The sequence below is a fragment of the Stegostoma tigrinum genome, chromosome 36 (genome assembly GCF_030684315.1).
Source record: "Stegostoma tigrinum isolate sSteTig4 chromosome 36, sSteTig4.hap1, whole genome shotgun sequence".
Taxonomy (NCBI): Eukaryota; Metazoa; Chordata; class Chondrichthyes; order Orectolobiformes; family Stegostomatidae; genus Stegostoma; species Stegostoma tigrinum.
In genome coordinates this window covers 6,333,537-6,355,871 of record NC_081389.1, presented here as the reverse complement: position 1 = coordinate 6,355,871, position 22,335 = coordinate 6,333,537, and the positions used below count along the sequence as shown (strand labels likewise).

The 22,335-nt window shown below is 45.2% G+C and overlaps 1 protein-coding gene across 1 annotated transcript in view; it reads left to right on the top strand.

The window, feature by feature from the left end:
- malt3 (MALT paracaspase 3) overlaps positions 1-22,335 on the top strand; it is a 115,918-nt gene that overhangs the window by 37,233 nt on the left and 56,350 nt on the right. The window contains exons 4-9 of the mRNA XM_048520939.2: positions 12,311-12,446; positions 14,033-14,208; positions 16,351-16,447; positions 17,999-18,046; positions 19,014-19,067; positions 20,421-20,447. Coding sequence (XP_048376896.1) covers positions 12,311-12,446; positions 14,033-14,208; positions 16,351-16,447; positions 17,999-18,046; positions 19,014-19,067; positions 20,421-20,447 — 538 coding nt within the window. The remainder of the gene's footprint in view (positions 1-12,310; positions 12,447-14,032; positions 14,209-16,350; positions 16,448-17,998; positions 18,047-19,013; positions 19,068-20,420; positions 20,448-22,335) is intronic.

Here is a 22,335-nt window from a genome sequence, read left to right as displayed (position 1 = left end):
AGCCATTCACTGTCCCTGCTGCTGCCACCCACGTGGGCACCGAGTAAGTAGAATTGTCTTCCCCTACTTGCTGCCCAAGTCTTCAGTCTCTGTTCCCCCGACCTTGCCCCATTGGGTGCTTCAGTTTGCCCTCCGCTGCCTGGTCAACCCCACCTTATATGGCCTCATGAGTTAGGAATAGACCATTCAGTCACCCTCACCTTTTAATAAGATCATGGCTGAGACTATCTTCTCCACCAAACACATCAGCTGGAACACTGAGGGGGTGTATTGGCATCTCTTTTTTTTAAAAGCAGTGACTTTATTTCGAAGATGCGGCGTTATTCCTGAGCTGGACAATTCCTTTGACTGTCAACCCCATTTCCGTCCATCGATTTCCCAAGGACAGCATGGTTGCTCATTGCCTTGGCTAATTCTTTACCTCAGTGTGTGAGATGAGCGAGGTTGGCAATCCCAGTTTATGTGGATCAGGATATTTTACATGAAAAAAAACTGGAGTTTCATTTTGGGAGCACCCTTGACATCATTGGGACACTCCCGTGTGCTTCACAATCAACGAGCCATATTTGCGGTACAATCGCTGTTTTATAGTGACCCATTGCCAAAAAACAAAACTGGCAACAATTACGAGAAACATCTCAATGTTCTTTTCCTTCATGGGATAGCGTTGTCTTTGACAAATGGCTCGTTTATTGCTCATCACTAATCATCCTCCAGAAGGTGGTGGTGAGCTGTCTCCTTGAACCACTGCAGTCCATGGAGTGTAGATAGACCCACAATGCTCCTGAGGAAGGAGTTCCGGGATTTGGACCCAGTTGGCTGGGTCTGAATAGAATATTCCCAAAGTTACCGAGTTCACGAGGCATCTAGTAATGTCAGAGTAAGGGGTGGGGCGGGGGTGGGGGAGGTGTCGCCCATTTAGGATGGATGAGGAGGAATTTCTTCTCCTGGAAGGTAGTGAATCAGTGGAATCCTTGAATGCAAAGGGCTGTCCTGAGGCTGGCCCGTTAAGTCTATTCAAGGCTGAGAGGGGCAGTAAGAGAATGAAGGGTTATGGGGAAAAGTCAGGAAGGTGGAGATGATTTATCAGATCAGCCATGATCTCATCGAATGTTGGAGCAGACTCAATGGGCCGAATGGCCTACTTATGCTCCGACATCCTATGGTCTTATGGCTATATGCAGCAGTGCCTGTGGAGTAGGATCCATGACGTGGCAAAGAGTAAGTGAGGCTGTGGGACGCACTGTTGGAGAAGAGACCACTTTAGTATGCAATAATAAATCGGTAGCTATGTGGTAGGACAATCCAGTAAGCTGGTAACACAGAGCTTCAATAAGTGAAAGATCCCTGCAATGTCCGGTTCAATCAGGCGTAATTGAGGTATATTAAATCATAGAATACCTTCAGTGTAGAAAGAGGCCATTCAGCCCATCAAGTCTGCACTAACCTGCACATCCTTGGACACTACGAGGCAATTCAGCATGGCCAATCCACCTAACGTGCGCATCTTTGTGGGAGGAAACCAGAGCACCCAAAGGAAACCCATGCACATGCGAGGAGAATGTGCAAACTCCACACAGACAGTTGCCCGAGGGTGGAATCAAACCTGGGTCCCTGGTGCTGTGAGGCAGCTGTGCTAACCACTGAGCTACCCTGCCGCCAACAGTGTCTGATCAGAGAGCAGTAGAGATAAAGGCAGGTTTGTGACTTCTATTGAGAGAGGCTTGATTGAAGAAAAGCACAAGTATTCCTGTCCCAGCTCTTATTACCTTTGGATGGCCCATAGCACTTTAGAACCAAAGTATTGTTAAAGTGCTGTCACCATTGTAACTATGGAAATATGTACACAGCAAGCTCCCATAAATTACGATATGCTGATACCTAGATCTGTTCCAGTGATATTAGTTGAAGAATAAATTGTGGCAGGAGCAGCAAGGGACATCTCCTCTCCGCTTCTCCATAGAAGGAATGGGATTTTCATACTCAGCTAATTTGATGTGATTTATTATTGTCATGTACTGAGATACAGTGAAAAGTATTGTTTTGTGTGCTATCCAGACAAATTGCACTTACATATGCACATCAGGGTAATAGAACAGAACTCAGAATATAGTGTTACAGCTACAGAGAAGATGCAGAGAAAGATCAACTCCAGTATATTAGAGGTTTGTTCATAGGTCTGATAACAGCAGGGAAGAAGCTGTTCTTGAATCTGTTGGTATGTGTTTTCAGATTCTGTATCTTCTGTGCGATGGAAGAGGGTATAAGTGGGATGTGAGGCATCCTTGATTATGTTGGCTGCTTTCCTGAGGCAGTGGGAACTGTAGACAGAGTCAGTGGAAGGGAGACTGGTTCACTTGATGGCCTGGGCTCTGGTAAGAGTCTTTGGTGTGCTTTCTTGACTGTAGACAGAGAGACCTTAATGTACCATTTGAAAGACTGTACTCCTGACTCTGCAGCAGTCCTTTAGTACTGTGCTGGAGTGTCAGCCCAGACTTGGCAGTGCAGCCTGTGGAGTGGGGCTTGAAACCACCACCTTCAGGCTAAGTTTTGACCCGTGCTGCCAATGAACCTGTGCACCTGGAAGTATTGGGTTGATATAAAGACAGCAACTTGGAGATAAAGCTGCACAGTGCTACGTACGGTCAGTGTACAGAACAGTAACATGCTGGAGACCTGTTTGAGTACCTGGTGACCTTATTGAATGATTGTGGTTACAAGCAGGGCTTCCTGCATTGCTACCTGAAAACCAAAGCACACAAGCAATCTTTAATGTGGTAACATTTTACAGGGGTGTTGGCTGATTGACTGGAAACATGGGAAATAAAATATTCAAATTACCCCTCTTCAATTCCCCGTAATTTGTTACTTTCGTTCCCAGGCCATTTCCCCACTCGCCATTTCTAAGTTCAAATGCTACTCCAGTTAAAAATGCCACTCAGTGTAAAGATGCCACACAGAATGAATTCTGTTTTTGTTCTTTGTAAGTTATGTTTTCCTGCCTCGTGAAACATGATCAGCTTAATTTGCCTCGAAGCAAAATACCATGAATTCTGGAAATCTGAACCAAATTCAGTTTCCTGGAGAAACTCAGCAGGTCTGGCAGCATCTGTGGAGTGATAAACAGAGTTAACCAGTGAATCTTGTTCAGAACTCTGGAAAGAGTCATACCAGACTCAAAACATGAACTGTTTCTCCACAGATGCTAATGTTTTGTGTCCTGTATGACTCTTTCCAGATTCTGAACAAGATTCCCTGGATTAACTCTGTTTCTGTCTCCACAGATGCTGCCAGACCTGCTGAGTTTCTCCAGCCATCTCTGTTTGTGTTTCTGATTTTCAGTTCTGCACAGTTCTTGGCTTCTTTTCTCTCCCATAATGTATGGGTCAGGCTGGAAGTAACATGGGGGTATTGGAGGCTGCAATTTCTAACCTGCCCTCTGCTTCTACCTCTTCCTGTAACAGTGAGCTCCACACCCTTGCCGCTCTGTGCTCACCTTGATGGGGGATAGTGTTCAATTTATCCCCTCGGTGGTATTTCCAGTAAAACTCTGTCATCCTCGTCCTGACTTTAGTCAGTGTAACCTTTGACCATAGCTGTAGGGGTGTCACTGAGACTTTCACTTGGAGTGTGATAACTCTGAACTGCGCTAAATTTAGTTCGCATTCTTACAGTAATGCACACTGCCTCATGATGTTAAGGAGTGTGTGCCTGAGATCATTGCTTAAGGAATCCAGTCTAAAAACCCTGAAATAACATCTATGTGTTACCAACGAGACATTGAGTCCCAGTTTGTCGTGTCAAGTGGGTGTAAAATATCCTACTGCACTATTTTGAAGGAATAGAGAACATACAATAGCACAGTACAGTACAGGCCCTTCGGCCCACAATGTTGGGCTGACCGATTATCCTACCCTCCAATTAATCTACCCTGCATACCCTACATTATACTGTCCTCCATGTGTCTATCCAAGAGTTGCCTAAATGTCCCTAATGTATCTGACCCCACTACCACTGCTGGCTGCACATTCCATGTGCCCACCGCTCTCTGTGTGAAGAACCTACCCATGACATCTCCCCTATACCTTCCTCCAATCACCTTAAAATTATGCCCCCTCGTAATAGTCATTTCCACCCTGGGCAAAAGTCTCTGACTATCCACTGTACCTATGCCTCTCATCACCTTGTACACCTCTATCAAGTCACCTCTCATCCTTCTTCACTCCAATGAGAAAAGCCCACCCTCCCTCAACCTTTCCTCATAAGACCTGCCCTCCAGTCCAGGCAGCATCCTGGTAAATCTCCTCTGCGCTCTTTCTAAAGCTTCCACATCTTTCCTATAATTAAGTGACCAGAGCTGAATGTAATATTCCAAGTGTGGTCTAACCAGTGTTTTATAGAGCTGTAGCATAACCTCTCAGCTCCTAAACTCAATTCCTCTGCCAATGAAAGCCAACATACCATACGCCTTCTTTATAACCCTATCAACTTGGGGAGCAACTCTGAGGGATCTATGGACGTGGACCCCAAGATCCTTCTGTTCCTCCACAATGCCAAGAATCCTGCCATTAACCCTGTATACTGCATTTAAACTTGACCTTCCAAAATGAATCACTTCACACTTTTCCAGGCTGAATTCCATTGCCACTTCTTTGCCCAGCTCTGCATCCTGTCAATGTCCCATTGCAACCTGCAACAGCCCTCCACAATGCCCACAACTCCACCAACCTTTGTATCATCAGAAAATGTACTAACCCACCCTTCCACTTCCTCATCCATGTCATTTATAGAGATCACAAGGAGCAGAGGTCCCAGAACAGATCCCTGTGGAACACCATTGGTAACCAAGCTCCAGGCTAAATACTTTCTATCAACTACCTCCCTCTGTCTCCTATTGGACAGCCAATTCTGTTCCCAGTGAGCCAAATTTCCCTGGATCCCATGCCTCGTTATTAAATGCCTCGCTAAAATCCATATATCCCACTGCCACAGCTCAACTGTCTTCAATGTGTTTTGTCACATCCTCAAAGAATTCAGTAAGGGTTGTGAGACATGACCTGCCCCTCTCAAAGCCATGCTGACTATTTCTAATCAAACTGTGCTTTTCCAAATAATCATAAATACCATATCTCGGAACCCTCTCCAATAATTTGTCTACTATAGAAAAAAGACTGACTGGCCTGTAATTTCCGGTTTATCCCTATTCCCTTTCTTGAACAAGGGAATAACATTTGCCACCCTCCAATCATCTGTTACTAGTGCAGAGGGCAGCGAGGGCATAAAGATCATCACCAATCTCTCTTCCCTCACTTCCTGTAGTAGCCTTGGGCGTATCCCATCTGGCCCAGGGGACTTATCTATCCTCATGCTTTTCAAAATTCCGAGCACATCCTCCTTCCTAAAACCAACCTGTTCGATCATATCTCCCTGTTTCACGCTGTCCTCACAAACCTCAAAGTCCCGCTCATTGGTGAAGACTGAACAAAGTATTCATTAAGGACCTCTCCTACCTCCTCTGACTCCGTGTACAAGTTCCCTCCACTATCACTGATTGGCCCTACCCTCACCCTGGCCGTCCCCTTGTTCCTCACAGAAGTACAGAATGCCTTGGGGTTTTCCTTGATCCTACCCACCAAGGTTTTCTCGTACCCCGTTCTAGCTCTCCTAAGCCCATTCTTCAGCTCCTTCCAGGCTACCTGTAGACTTCTAGAGCCCTGTCTGATCCTTGCTTCCTCAACCTTAAGTAAGCTTCCTTCTTCCTGTTGACTAGGTATTCCATATGTCCTGTCATCTAAGGTTCCTTCACCTTACCATCCTTTCCTTGCCTCAGTGGGACAAACCTATCCAGTACCTGTAGCAACTGTTCCCTAAACAACCTCCACATTTCTATTGTGCATTTCCCTGAGAACATCTGATCCCAATTGGTGCTCCGTAGTTCTTGCCTAATAGCATCGTATTTCCCCCTCCCACAATTAAATACTTTCCCATACCGTCTGCTCCTATCTCCCTCCATAAGTATAGTAAAGGTCAGGGACTTGTGATTACTATCACCAAAATGCTCTCCCACCAAGTGATCTGACACCTGGTCTGGTTCATTGCCGAGCACCAAATCCAATATGGCCTCCCCTCTAGTCGGCCTATCTATGTATTGACTCAGAAATCCTTCCTGGACACACCTGATAAAATCTGCTCCATCCAAACTATTTGCACTTAGGTTCCAGTCTATATTGGGGAAGTTGAAGTCGCCCATGACAACAACCCTATTACTTCTGCACCTTTCCAAAATCTGTCTCCCAATCTGTTCCTCGGTGTCTCTGTTGCTACTGGGGGGAGGGGAATCTATAGAAAACTCCCAATAAAGTGACTGCTCCTTTCCTGGTTCTGACTTTCACCCACACTGACTCAGACAAACACTCCTCCACAACCTCCCTTTCTGCAGCTGCGGTCCTATCCCTGATTGCCACTCCCCCACCTCTTTTACCCCCCCCTCCCCATTTCTTTTGAAACATCTAAACCCCAAAACTTCTAGCAGCCATTCCTGCCCCTGTGTTGTCCAAGTCTCTCTAATGGCCACAACATCGTAGTTCCAAGTACTGATCCGTGCTCTAAGTTGGCCACCCTTGTTCCTGACACTTCTTGCGTTAAAATAGACACACTTAAACCCATCGCACTGACTCCAACTTCATCCTATCAACTGTCTGTCCTTCCTCAGAGGCTGTCTCTGTACTGTATCTGCCTGTACACCAGCTACTCCATCCTCTGATCCGTGGCTCCAGTTCCCAACGCCCTGCCAAATTATTTAACCCCCCGCGAACAGCTCTAGCAAACCTCCCGCCCAGGGTGTTGGTGCCCTTCCAATTCAGATGCAACCCATCCCTCTTGTACAGGTCCCACCTTCCCCAGAAGGTATTCCAATGAACCACATATCTGAAGCCCTCCCTCCTACACCAGCTCTGTAAACACATGTTCAGCCCCTCTCACTCTCTATTGCCAGCCTCATGTGCCCGTGGCACGTTAGTAAACCTGAGATTACTACTCTGCTCCTTCTGGCTTTCAGCTTACAACCTAAATCCTTATATTCACTTTTCAGGACCTCATCTCTTTTCCTTGTTATGCCATTATAACCGATGTGTACCATGACTTCTGACTCCTCATGTCCCCCTTAAGAATCCTGTAGACTCGATCCGAGACATCCCAGACCCTGGCACCCGGGAGGCAACATACCATCCGGGCATCTCACTCGGTACTATAGAATCTCCTGCCTGTTCCCCTAACCAGTGAATCTCCTATCACTATTGCTGTTCTATTCTCCCTCATTCCCTTCTAAGCCACAGAGCCAGGCTAAGTGCCACAGAACTGGCTGCTCTGGCCTTCCCCTGGTAGGTTGTCCCTGCCTCCCCAACAATATCCAAGACAGTATACTTATTATTTGGGGGGACTGGCCACAGGGGATCCCTGCATTATCTGCCTATTCCCTTTTCCTCTCCTGACGACCACCCAGCTCCTTTATCCTGTAACTTGGGTGTAACTACTTCCCTGTAGCTCCGATCACCCTCTCAGCCTCCTGAATAATCCGGAGCTCTTCCAGCTCCAGTTCAACCATAACTTTGAAACTTCAAAACAACTTCTTTGCGTGTGGAGGAATGGGACGTTCTGAAAATGTGAACGGTACCATACAAATGCAGAACTGTTTCCTTCACGTTGAATATTGGCAACGCCCCGGCCAGGCCAAGCATCATTCATTGTTTTCGTCAGTGTTTCCCGAACTTTCTCTCGTGGATCCCATTTGGGGGCCTGCAGGTTGTTGTGATTCCTTGGTCAGAACCGTGAGAATGTTGCAAGGCAAGTCAGCCGTGACAGGCTCAGAGCTCATGAGCTGACATTAATTTAAATAAAAATGATTAGGGTAGAAACATAGAAAATAGGCTATTCAGCCCTTCGAGCCTCTCTGCCATGCAATGCAATATTCAACGCAGTACACTATTCTTGCTTTCTCCCCTATAGTTTCGGACCCCTTTAACACTGGGAACTATGTCAAACTCCTTCTTGAAAACATTGTGTTTTGGTCTGAACTGCTTTCTGTGGCAGAAAATTCCACAGGCCCCTTGCTGTTTGGGTGAAGAAATTCCTCCTCATGTCTGTCCGAAATGGCTTACCCCATCTCCTTAGCCAGTGACCCCTGGTTCTGGACTCCCTGGTCATCAGGAACATTCTTTCTGTGTTTACCCAGTCTAGTCCTGTTGGAAGATAGAAGGTTTCTATGAGATTCCCTTGTTTTTCTAAACCCCAGTGAATATTATGCTAAGCTATCCAGTTGCGTCCTAAATCAGTCCTGCTGCCCCAGGAGTCAGTTTGATAAACCTTCGCACTCCCACCACCGTCAGAGCATCTTTCCTCAGATTTGTGAGACCAAAATTACGCGCAGTACTCCCGGTACGGACTCACTGAGGATCTGTGCAGTTGCACAAAGCTGCACCATGATTCCATGTAACAATAGCAGAGTTGAACGATAGCAACGATGTCTTTGCGAAGTGACCATATCCCTCACCCTTTCTCAGTAGTTTTGATAACAATACTGGACTTTGAGTAGTGCTTGTGCTGTCACTACACATGTTACTTCTCAATACAGCTGTGTGTCTCTGCTTGTAATCTGAAGCCCCTCACTGAATGCAGGGCTCGATTTGATTTTTCCACATTAATTATGATTGGGGAATTGCTTAATTTCTGAGCCCCAGACTGATGCAGGTGGGCCAGGTTCTTTGTGGACTTAGAAATCAGTCTAATTTAAATTTAGCATGACTCGTGGTTCTGTATCTGCCTTATTCACACAAGGAACTGAATATTAACAGAAACCTGATATCACTGAAAAGGGGTTTCTGTTGTTGTGAGTTTCTTTTTATGATTAGCGAGTTGAACACAAGAGGCAGGCATGGCGAAGCCTGTAACAAGTCACTGATTTTTGTTAAAATCTGAGGAGGTCAAGGATCAGTCTCACTGGCATGAAACCTGAATCATCTCTCGTTTTCAGTCAAGCAAGCCAGAGGAGCGTGCTGCCTGAGCTCTGAGATGGTTTGGTAAATGCATTTTGTTACAGCGGGGCTCATTGCTTCTGCCCATGATATAAGCTGAGTGAGTGGATACTTGTTCGCGTGATCCCAATCAAGTGGGCAACTCCATGAAATCACAACTGACCTGGTTGTGACCTCAGCTCCGCTTTCAGGTCTGCGCCCTCTCCCCACCCCACCCCCGACTATCTTTTCTATCAAGACTCCACACAGTTTAGTCTTGAATATGTTCAATGATCCAGTTTCCACAATTTGGGGGACAGAATTCCACAAATTGATATCTCAGGGAGAAAAAAAGGTCTCCTCATCTCCTTCCATCTTAAAAGGGAGTGCCGTTATTCTTAACCTGCGTCCCCAGGTTCAATTCTACCAGTGGTCTGCAGTAGCGGCCCTCAGGATCTGGCCATGCTGATGGAGGAGGGGCTGTGCTGTACTTGTAAATGGGCATGGTGTGAACCTGCAAGTCAGGAGGCTGGTCATGGGGCACCTTATTAGGCTGGGAGACATTTGTCAATAGGGTTATTGAAGGGGATAGACGGATTTCATATAAACATGTGTGAATTACATTGGCAAATGGAATATAATGTGGTGAAATGTGATTCATCTTCATAGGAAGAAGAGGAAAAACGAACAGAATGTTTGGGTTTAAAGTGGCGAGGAAGCTATTGAATGTTCTTGGCCAGAGTTGGGTGATGTTATACACAAATATCAGAAAGTTAACATGATGGTAGGGCCAACAAATTGGCTGGTGTGTGGATTGAACTGCCAGAGGAAGTGATAGAGGCAGGTACAGTTACAACATTTAAAAGGCACCTGGATGGGTACATGGACAGGAAAGGTTTAGAGGGCTATGTGCCAAATGCAGCCAAATGGAATTGGATTAGTTCAGGAGAGTCGGCCAGCCACGGATGGGTGGACTGATGCATTGATTTCTCTGTTGTATGACTCCATAAATATTCCTGTAAAATGAAACATCCTGCCAGGATCCACACTTTAAGGACCTTGTATGTGTCCAAATGATCCACCCTCATTCTAAATCTCAATGGATACAGCTCCATAACATCCAACAGCACAGAAACAGACCCTTCAGTCCAACCAGTCCATGCTGAACATAATCCCAAACTAAACTAGTCCCACCTCCCTGGTCCTGGCTCATGTCCCTCCAAACCACTCCTATTCACGTACCTATCCAAACCTCTTTTAAACATAATATTGTGCCCACATTCACCACTTCCTCTTGCAGTTCATTCCACATAACAACCACCCTCTGTAATTTTTAAAAAAAATGTCTCATGTCTTTTTTTCTTTTTCTCTCCTCTCACCTTAAAAATGTGCCCCTTGTCTTGAAACACCCAGCCTAGGGAAAAGACATGTACCATTAACTCTATTTATAAATAACTCTTTGTTTTATAAACTACTTCTGGGACACCCCCTGAAAGTTTCTCTGTGAAATATGTTACATATTTCCTCTTGTGAATTTTTTATGTGTCACTGTGCCAGGAATACCTTCCAACTTTGTTACCTCCATGCTGGCTGAATCCGAAAGTGCCAGTCCCCCCAGTCTCCTGTTAACTTCCTGGAGAGGGTGGGACAGTCACTATTGAGCAGAAACTCACTTGTTGATATGGCTGTAGGGAATGTTTGCACCACACAAATGTCAGACGATAACCATTCTCCAATAAGAGACAGTCTAACCATCACCCCTTGACACTCAATGTGTTACCCTCCCTGTATATCCCTCTATCAACATTCCTGGGGGTTATCATTGACCAGAAACTGGTCAAAATCCTGGAATTCTCTCCCTCAGGGCATTCTAGTCTCCCCACAGTGCATGGGCTGCATGGTTCAAGAAGGCAGCTCACCACCACCTTCTCAAGGGCAACTAGGGACAGGCGATAAATGCTGGTCCAGCCAACAACATCACATCCCATATCTGAATTTAAAAAAAAATTCCCGGAAATAAGTTATGATCCTTTCACCATCAATCAGGGATGTTTCTTAAAGCCTAACACTTTGACTAGGCCACCTCTCCTGTTGTTTGCATATTTAGCTCAATGTCAAAATTTATTTGGTAATGCTGTGGTGACATACTGGGGGCATCTGAACTGGTATTTACTCCACGCTTTTTATGCATTAGCTGATCTGAAAGCGATGATTAGTTTGAGGAGCAATACAACTTGTAAAACACTCCATGAGCATCTTGGGTATAGACAGAGAAGTGACTGACATCACATGACCACTGCAGTGTCCCATTGTGCATTTCAAATAGGGTCATAGAGCTATACAGCACAGAAACAGACCCTTCGGTCCAACTCGTCCATGCTGACCAGTTATCCTAAATTAGTCTAGTCCCATTTGCCAGCATTTGGCCCAATTCCACTTAAACCCTTCCTAGTCATGTGCCCATCCAGATACCTTCGAAATGTTGAAAATGTACCAGCTTCCACCACTTCCTCTTGCAGCTGAATTCATACTCGCACCACCCTCTACATGAAAAAGTTGCCCCTTAGGTCCCTTTTAATTCGCTTTTGATTTAAAAGCCTGAGGATGCTTTTGACCTCGGCCTTGTAGATTTGGCCTGTTGAAAGGGCCTGGTGTTTTGTTTTGTTTTTAAATTCATTCGCGGGATAAGCGTGTCACTGGTTACACTGGTATTTATGATCCACCCCTGACTCTCCCAGAGTGCCATTAGCAGTCACCCACGCTGCTGTGGGCCTGGAGTGTGCCAAACCAGATAAACGTGGCAGACCACCTCCTCTAAAGGATATTAGTGAACCAGATGGGTTTTTGCAGTTTACGTGGCTGATATTGGAACAGATTTTTACTCCAGATTTTTATCGAATTTGAATTTCACCATCTGCCCTGGTGAGATTTGAACGCTCAACCCAAGAACAATAAGTTAAAGTTCTGGATTACTAGCCCAGTGTCATTGCCAGTTTGCCACTGCCTTTACTTGCCATAGAAACTGGAGTACGCCATTCGGCCCTTCAAGCCTGTTGCATTATTCAGTGTGTTCATGGTTGACACAGTCCTCAGTTCCTGTTCGCTAGCCCTCCCCCCACCCCCAACTTTGATTGCTTTTGCTCTAAGAATTCTAACTTGTTTGTGAAAACTTTCAATGCTGGCTTTCCGGGGTAGTGAATTCCCAGGCTCACTCCTCTCTGAGTGAAGAGATTTCCCCACACCTCGGTATGTCAGTGGTGTTGGGTGGTCCCATTTAGCTTGGTTTTTCCTGTTTGTTACAGATCGTTGGGGCTGCTCAGTCGGTGCTGTCCGTTAACGAGGGGAGGAGTGCAATCTACGTGTGCCGAGTGCACAACCAGCAGAATGAATGTGTATTCAGCAACTGGGCAAAGATCAAAGTCCATTTGATCAAATCGGGTAATGGTTCCTTTGTATATCAGCAGTTGCCACAGGGAAGTTGCTGGCTGCATTTGTGAGCTGTGGTTTCATAGCTGCTCCTGTTTCTCAAGACTCAACACTTTCAAGTTAGTTCAGAAAGTTAGCATCTTTGCTTATTTTGGTAGGAAAACAATCGACTTTAAGCTAGTTTGAGACATGTCATTCTTACGTTTGGGGGAATGTCTTTACTTTTGAACTATCTGCGGAGAGGCAGTTTGACAATCTCCCTGACCTCTGCTTACTTCAGCCTTATCAACGTTGAAACTCATTTGTAATTATACATCCACTCTTCAAGTTAATACCTTCCTGTAATTTGATTCCATCCTCTTCAGAGTTGCCTGAAGGGTGTTCCACCCCCTGTGCCTCTCACTGCTAATGTTAGAATCACCTACCTGTGTGGAAGTAATGTTGTTGATTCCATAGTCTGAATATTCTCTTCACCTGATGAAGGGGCTACGCTCCGAAGGCTTGTGTTTCAAATAAACCTATAGGTCTATAACCTGCTGTCGTGTGACTTGTGACTTTCTCCATCCCAGTCCAACGCTTGCATCTCCACAGCAGGGATATTTTGTGATTAACCAGTTCAGAGATGTTATTGCATACCCATGGACCAAGTGGGATTTGATTTTCCTAACTAAGAGGTCTACCACTGCACCCCGAGAGCCCTCGTGATACCACAGTCTATTAGGTGTATTTCAAGAGTGATTAGTTGTAGTGCTAGCTCTGACTCTTGTGAGACTCCACTTTCCGCTGTTAGCTGTCTCTTGGAACCAGCTCGCTCTCCATTCTCCTCCCTCGCATTTCTGATTCTCTGATCTTATTTACTCATCATTGAGCACTTTATCAAAGGATTTTTATTTTGTTTAAATTAAGGAAAAGTTACATTGACTGCGTTATCTTTATCTACCTTCTTCCTGCCACATCTTAATCATCAGCATCGTTTGTCAATGAAGACTTTTCCTTCTGAACTACACACTGGCAATTTATTGCTTTTGGTTTTGGTTTCTAGATGTTCTTTATATTCTGTCGTGGGATGTGGGTGTGGCTGGCATTGTCCTTGAGACACTGCAGTTTAGTTGGGTTTCCTGCCTCTGGTGAAATAACTGGCATTAATATATGAGATAGTAGGAACTGCAGATGCTGGAGAATCTGAGATAACACGGTGTGAGGCTGGATGAACACAGCAGGCCAGGCAGAAAATTTTCTGAAGAGGGGTCTAGGCCCAAAGCGTCAGCTTTCCTACTCCCCTGATGCTACTTGGGCTGCTGTGTCCATCCAGCTCTATACCTTGTTATCTCTGGCATTAATATATGTCTGCCTGTATGTAGCACAGGGTAACTCTTTTTCATTTTTTCTGGTCTCAATTTGATTGTTCAAGTTCTCCAGCCTGGTACCAGAATCCTCTTCTCCGTCCACCTACGTCTTGCACTATGTTGTAGTTCCATTGTTATTTGGAAACTAAAGGATAGGTTGACTCTTTCGGCAGCATCTCCGTATACTCTGTGTTTAATCTGCACTTTCAGTGTTTTGCTTTAGTTACGAGCATTTGTTGAATTTAATCGCAGAGTTACCTCACAGATGGAAAGGGGAGCCTATGATTGGACTACAGCCTGAATCTCTGAGGGTCCACGTTGGCCAGAGAGTATCCTTGAGGTGTGTCGCCTTTGGAATTCCTGCTCCAAAATACCAGTGGTACAAGAATGGCAACCTGTTACCTGACCAAACCAAAGGGGAGTTGGCGGTAAGTGAACAGATTTGTGCTTCTTCCAAACAGTCCGTGGACGGTATGAGTTACTGTTGGCCTGAATGCAGCTCTGACAAGCAACCCGAGTGTGTGAGTGTGTGTTGACTATCACTGTATTGATCAATGAAAGGCTATTTGATTGGTGTATGAAGTTGAAGCTGAGGGGTGTGAGATTAAATGTGAATTTGATCTGCTCACTCTGAGTTCTGAACGTTGGCACTACCTTGTTTTGAACAAGGATAGTAAGTTGAACTATGGATGATTGTAAACAGTTAGGCCTGTGTAAGGGGCAGCAATCCAGTATTGTGTGTGTTGCACTATTGCCAAATGTTCAAATCGCTTCAGATTACTGAAATCCTACTCAGAATGGCAGAGTTGGACTGGGTGATGCTTTAGAGATACAAAGCCATTCGGCCCCTGCGAGCCAGTTAGGCCAGTCAATGAGATCATGGTTGATCCACCTAGTATCTCTAAAAGCCTATCCCTGTAAACCTTTGCACAATGTAATCTCAAATTTAAAATTTTTCCAGCATTAATTTCCATTTAAAGAAGAGAATTCTAACCCTCTCCCACCTTTTAGATTCATGCAATACAGAAACAGACCCTGCGACCCAACTCCTCTGTACCGACCAGACATCCCAGTCTGGCCTCGAGCCAGTTGCCCGCATTTGGTTCATATCTATTTTAACATTTCCTCATAATATACACATACAGATGCCTTTTAAATGCTTTAATTGTACCAGCCTCTACCACTACCTCTGGCAGTTCATTCCATACACACACCACTCTCTGCATGAAAAAGTTAACCTCAGGTCCTTTTGATATCTTTCCCCCCTCACCCTAAGCCTAAGCCCTCCAGTTTAGGACTCCCCCACCCTCAGAAATTTGCCTATTCGCCCTATGCATACCCCTCATGATTTTATAAACCTCTATAAGGGTGACCCCGAGCCTCTGACCCTCCAAGGGAAAAAAAAACCCAGCCTATTCAGCCTTAGTAGGAACTGCAGATGCTGGAGAATCTGAGACAACACGGTGTGGAGCTGGGTGAACACAGCAGGCCAAGCAGCATCAGAGGAGCAGAAAAGCTGATGCTTCAGGCCTGAAGAAGGGTCATTTCTGAAGAAGGTCTGGGCCTGAAGCATCAGCTTTCCTGCTCCCCTGCTGCTTTGGCCTGCTGTGTTCACCCAGCTCCACGCCTATCGTATTCAGCCTCGGCCATTTGTTCAAACCCTCCAGTCCTGGTGACGTTCTTGGAAATCTTTTCTACACCCTGTCAAGTTCAACAACATCTTTTCTGTAGAAGAGTGACCAATATGCAATATTCTAAAAGTGGTCTCAGCAAATGACCTGTACAGCAGCAAGGTGACATCCTAATACTACACTGAGTATTCTGACTGATAAGAGCAAGCGTGGACCTTCCAATCACATAGCGAAACTTATTTGATTCTGTTCTCCAATGCCCCTAGACCCCGCCTAAGAACCCCAATTGTATTGCAGTGTCATTTCAAATTAAATATTTTTATAGGATGCGTTGTACTTGCTAATCACTTGTGCAATTGGAAAGATTGTTCAAACTATCACATGGAAAAATTATTTCTCAGTTTTGCCTGGAGAACTTCATTCCTGAGAAGCCTCGCTTTAATTTTGAGGTTACAGCCACCAGTTCTAGCATCACCAGCCAGAAGAAACGGTTATTCCTATTCTGACCCATCTTTTCTGCCTAATTTCCTGAAAACCTCCCATGAAATCACTGCTTGATCGTCTGCATTCCGCAGCACAGACCCGGAGTTCATATATAGTCTCCTCATCGTTTAACCCTTCGAGTGCAGGTACCCTTAAATGTCTTCCGAGGCCACATGTTCTTTCCAGAACAACTACTATTGACTCCAGCTGTGGTCTCTCATCTATATTTGTTCTTTCATGGGTTCGAAGTGTTGGTGACAAGGCTAGTATTTGTTGTATATCCCTAATTGCCCTTGAACTGAGTGGCTTGTGAGGCCTACCATGCCATGACCTGTGCCATTTTTGGGATCACCTTCTCATTTTTAGAAAGACATCACTCAAGAACAACATAGCACAAACACAATGTGGCCGCACTAGTTGTCTAATGAAGGTACGTTTCATTTTCTCTCTGCCTAGATAGCTGCAGTGGAGATGAGGCATTACGGGACGTACCTGTGTGCGGTCACCAATGACCAAGGAGAGTGCTGGAGCTCTGCCGCTGACCTGAGTGTAGGTAAATACTGGCACAGCGTCGCGCACCGGAGAACCACCCAGAATTCTGTGAGCCATACAGCACAGAAAGGAGCCATTCCACTGATGTTAATGCTGTTAGTAAACCATGACCCACACCACTTCTTCTAATCTTCCCAATAAACCCCACTTCCTAATGCATTTCACCAGATTCTCCCATCAGGGCGTCAAAAATTCTCTAGCTCGCCGTATTTACTCACAGACTGGGAAGATGTCTATAAATTTCAGTCATTGAAGGCCGTTCTTTCTCAAATTCAGTCCTGGAGTGTTTCCACGTTAGTATCCTAGTCGGCCTTTTCCCATTAGCTGACCACCAACAGTTAGCAGGAGATAGCCTTGCTGTCTCAACAGCTCTTCTATTTTCTCTGGACCCTTCTATTAGGATTTGGTGTCAGAGAAATGTCGTGTTGACATTTAAAATGAAAGGCATACATACTACGAGCTACGATGACAGCGATGATTGGTAATTGAACTGATATTTGTGATGCCATATTTTTATACCCTCACACCTTTTTATACAAATGAGAGGCATAGGAAGGCCATTCAGCCTTTCAAGCCTGGTCCACAACTCAATGCAATCATGACTGATCTGGTCAAAACATCCAATCCTCATTCCTGCCTGCCCCTGATAACCTTTCACCCCTTGGTTTAATGAAGATCTGTCTGCCTTTGATTTAAAAATGCATTACAGCAGCTCACTATAGCCGCTTAGACTGCAGTTTCCAAACCTATGATCACTTCTGTCTAAAAGGACAAGGGCAGCAGATATATGGGAACACCATCCCCTGCAAGTTCCTCTCCAAAGCCATTCACTGTCCTGACTTGGAAATATATCACTGTTACTTCATTGTTGCTGGGTCAAGATCTTAGTGATATTGTGGGTCTGTCTACAGCACATGGACAGCATTGTTGGAAGAAGGCAGGTCAAAGGCAACTAGGAATGTCCAATAAATCTTTCACTCTCTCTCTGTCTTGCACTCTCGCTTTCACCCTCTCTGTGTCTCGCGCTCTCGCTTTCACCCTCTCTGTGTCTCGCACGCTGTCTCACATTTCACGTTTCCTTCATTCTCTGGGTATGGACACTTTTAATGCTGTCGATGATGGCCTGCCTTGCCATATGGTACACCATGTGGTGAACGCATTGCTGAAGCTGCTGTTAGCTTCAGACCCAGTGAAAATGAAGGAGTGGGGGATAATGTGGATCTCGGTGGGGAACCTGCAGATGCTGGTGGTGTGTCTATGCACCTGTTCCCTTTGCCCATCCATGAAGGGAGGTGCTGTCGCAGGAGCCTTGGCGACATCTTATTGATGGTACACTCTGCTGTTACTGTGCACCAGTGGTGAAGGGAACGGATGGGGTACTGATCCAACGGCTGCTTTGTCTTGGAGGTGTATGGCCTAAAATAGCTGCATTCTCGTAGCCTGCTCAGTTTTGACATGTGACTAATGTGTTATCGGTTATTCCTATTGTGGAGATGTCTGTGAACCATTTCCAACTTTTAAAAATTAGTTTGCATCTACATATCTCTTACAGTTGAAATCATTCCCATTGCTGTAGCGTTGCCTCCCCTTCGAGTTGCAGGTAAGAATGACGTTTTTTGTTTGGCCATTTTCAATAGGTTTTGGTGAAGCTGTACTTTAAAAACTCATTTCAGATAACGGAAAAAGGTCGGTCTGGCACTTTCTTCTGAAACTAGAGCATGGATCAGGTCCAGTTTGTCAACTGCCCAATTTATTTTGTTGCCAAACCTAAGAGCCCTTTAGTCCCTTGTGCTAATTTAATGTTGCTTTTGTCCAGTAGGCCTTTAGCTCAATGAATGCAGCAAGCAACGCTCCTGCTCACTTCACACAGGATTCTTATGAGTAGCACAGACAGACTATTGTCCCCACAATCTGGTCAGGGATTGTATCTAATGGTATCCAGCGACGGACCCCTACCCCTTCAGCCTGCTCCACATCTCCGTTTGATAATGACTGGTCTGTATTTTAGAGCTCAACTGGTCGTATTCGCCTCTTAACCTTTAACAGTTGTATCAAATCAGTCAATGTCAAATGTGAAATTTCTGTTTAACCCAAACCTGAACAGATTTTCACAGGAGGAACTTGCAGTTTCGTTATATTCATTATCCATTTGTTCACAGGATGTGGGCATCGCTGGCAGTGCCAGCATTTATTGCCTGACCCTGTTTGCTCTTGGGGAAGTTGTGGTGAGCTGCCTTCCTGAAACGCTGCAGTTCCCTGGGGTGTAGCTTGACCCATAATGATGTAAGGCAATGAGTCCCAGGATTTTGACCAGCAAGTCTGAAGGAATGGCAATATAAATTTACCAGGATGCTGCTGGGTAAGGGTCTCTCTTTCCAAGTTGTATGACTCTATCTCACTGTCTCTTTTGATGTTCTGCTAAATGCTGCAACTGGATTGTCCCTAATTTTCAACATGCTGAGGATCATAGGGCTCACCAGGACTTCCTTGCTCAGCTTTTGTTAACAGTTTGGGCTGGTCTTAGTATCTCATTACCAATGAAATAATGAGTAGTGGTCTATTTCCAGGCTCTGGAGAAAGGAAAGTAACAGCAAAGTCGCCGTCTATCTGCCGAAAGCCAGGTAGGGCTGAGTATGCTGGCAATACCATGTGTGTCTGTGCCCGCGCGCGTCTGCGTCTGTGTGCCCGCACGTGTGTGTCTGTGTCTGTGTCTGTGTGTGTGTAGCAAGACACTGTTCCCACTAAAGCCTGTCAGGAACAGACAAAAAAAATGCCCAACCTTGTAACCAGCCCTGAAATGCAAAGCGCAGTTTCCACGTAGAAATCCCCTGCCTAATGGCCTATGCATTCATTATGAAAATGCATTTTTTAAATTGATGAGATGTTGATCCATTTATTATTTTGAAACAATCCTCTCCAATGGATCACTGTACATACAAAATTTAGCAAGAGTGACAACATCTGAACTCTCCCTTGGGTATTACATATTCGAGTTGAGTGTCCAGTTAGCTCAGAAAACCCTAACTTTCCCTCCAAAAGTGACTGACAAATCTGTATCATTCTGTTGTCAGACTTCTTTCTTTACTTTGTTGAGGATAGTGTGTGTCGTTGGCTGGGCCAGCGTTTATTACTTGCCCCTAGTGACAGTCGAGGAGGTGGTGGTGAGCTGCCTTCTTGACCTGCTCAGTCCATGTGGTATAGGGTTAGTTCTGTTAGTGATGGAGTTCCAGGATTTTGACCCAGTGAGGCTGAAGGAATGGCGATTATATCTTCAATTTTGGATGATGAGTGGCTCAGAGAGCAGCTCAGTGGTACGGTGATGTTCCCACGTCTTTGCGGCCCTCATCTTACTTGATGGGCAGTGATTGTGGATTTGAAAGATCGCTATTTCTTCCGTCCATGTTACTCACAATAGACTGTTAGTCCTGAAATAGTTACTGTCCTAATACATTGTATGTTGTGTTGAATTCGAGGCCAGCAAAGGGTTAAGAATGTTCTACAGTAAGGGCAGGAATATGACTGAAATCTGCTGTGCTGGTCACTGAAATGATAGCTGAACTTCTACATTTGGTAATGCCAGTTCGGTGACGCAGTGGTTAGCACTGCTGCCTCTCAGCACCAGGGACCTGGATTCGATTCCGTCGTTGGGCGACTGTCTGTGTAGAGTTCACACATTCTACCCTTGTCTGCGAGGGTTTCCCCTGCATGCTATGGTTTCCTGCCGCAGTCCAGAGATGTGCAGGCTAGGTGGATTAGCCACGGGAAATGCAGGGTTACAGGGATAGGGCGGGGTGGTTGGGTTTGGGTGGGATGCACTTTGAATAGCCTGTACATAGTCAATGGGCCAAATGGCCTCTTTCTGCACTGTAGGGATCCTATGAATCTGCTCACAACATTCATTCTGTTTTATTAAAAGCAAACGATGTGATCTTTCATTTTGTTCTTATACATTCTGTCTCTGTTTTTCCTTTCAGATACACCTCAAGAAGTGAGACTATGTGGTATGTCAGCACCAGCTTTAGTTATTTACAAGTGTCTTTTGCATTTTACAATGGTCAAATCCTCATAAAACACGTCACAGTGACATTTCTACCAGAAACTGCTGTAACAAACACAAAATTATGTCACATAAGTTCAAATACATGTTTTTGCAAGCTATTCACTGTTACCCATTATTGAGTATATATTGCACAGAAACCATTAGCCATTTGGCTAACTAGATCTTTGCTGGACTTTATTGTCCAAATTAGCCTCGTTCCTTAAATAAATCAAAGAATTCTGGATGATGGAGATCTGAAATGAACAAAGCTGGAAATCACTGAAGAAATTCAGCAGGAAGAAACTGTGGAAACAGATGCTGCCAGACCTGTAGTAATTTCAGCTTTTGTTCCTTCCAGAACCTCATCCATTTTTTGCTTTGTCCCATGCTTCTTACCCTGTTCTCGTAATTTCATGGTTTACAAAATACTGACAAGAAAGTTATGCTCGGTGGTGCAGAACTTGACTGTTCCTAAAAGAGAAATGTGTTGCCAGAGCTTGAGGAATCTACAGCTTTCTCAATGGTAATGCCTTGGCTAGTCACAGTCAACTTGCCAATCAATCAGCACCTTTTTCTCCTGCAGTATATTCTGCTGCAATTGTTTAAACTTTGGCATTCTTGCATTTGTCCTGATAGGTGCAAGGCAAAAAGGAAAAAGTAAAATCCTTTATTCAACAATAGGTCTAATTGGTCTAATCCTTTCCTTGTCTGGGGGAAAATGTGACACTGCGACGAACTGACAATGGGACTTCGTCCTAGTACACTTGGTATTGAGAGCAGGCAGCAGGTGAGCCACAGGGTATTCCACAACAAAGGACCATTGATGCTGAAATTCTGCCTGAACAAGACTCTGGTCATCCACTTGCATTCCAGCAGAAGTGCACGGTTTGTGGCACTGAGTTACATTCTACTTCCAGTGTCTTACTAAAACAAGATGATAATGGGTCACAGGACACCACTTCCTCGTGCTCTCACAGGAGATTGTGATTCTAGAATCCACCATTCATAAGAATGGCCTTATACCAATCAGCAGAACTTGATCAACACATTGGCGGCACAATGGCTCAGTGGTCGACACTGCTGGCTCACAGCGCCAGGGACCTGCGTTCAATTCCAGCCTCATACAATTGTCTGTCTGGAGTTTCTCCCCATGGGTTTCATCCGGGTGTGCTGGTTTCCAACTACTGTCCCAATATGTGCAGGGTGGCTAGATTGCCTGTGCTCAGTTGCCTAGCGTCCAGGGTTGTGCAGGCTGGGTGTAATAGCTATTGGAAATGCTGGGTTACAGAGATGGGGTAAGAGGGGGTCAGTCTGTGTGAATGCTCTCCAGAAGGTCGGTGCAGACTCGATGGGCCGAACGACCTGCTCCCACACAATAGGGATTCTAAGTGAGCGCGTTGAGCCTAAGAGAAATTAGTTTAGTTTGCACCTTTCACAATTTCAGAATGTCCCAAACTACTCTTCTAGCTCGTAAATTACTCTTTGACATTTGCAGTATGAGTAAAACAGCAGCCAATTTGTGTACAGCGAGCCCTCTCAAGCAGGAATGTGGTACCCATCAGAGAGATGAACATTAGCTGGGGCACTGCAGACCATTTTGCTGCTCTTTAATTGGATGGTCTCACGGGATTTTTTTTTGTCCACCTCCTGGAGAATGTAAGACGTCAGTTATCTTGCTGAAAAGACAGTCCCTCAGACAATGCAGCACACCCTCTGCCCTGTACTCCTCTGTCTCTGGCTCGGATCCAGCAGCTTTCTGACTGAAAGCTGAGGGGTCGGTCTTGCTGCAGCATGCTGCCTCGGTACTGCACTGGTCTCTAATTTTATACCTGTGCCATCTCGCAGCGGCA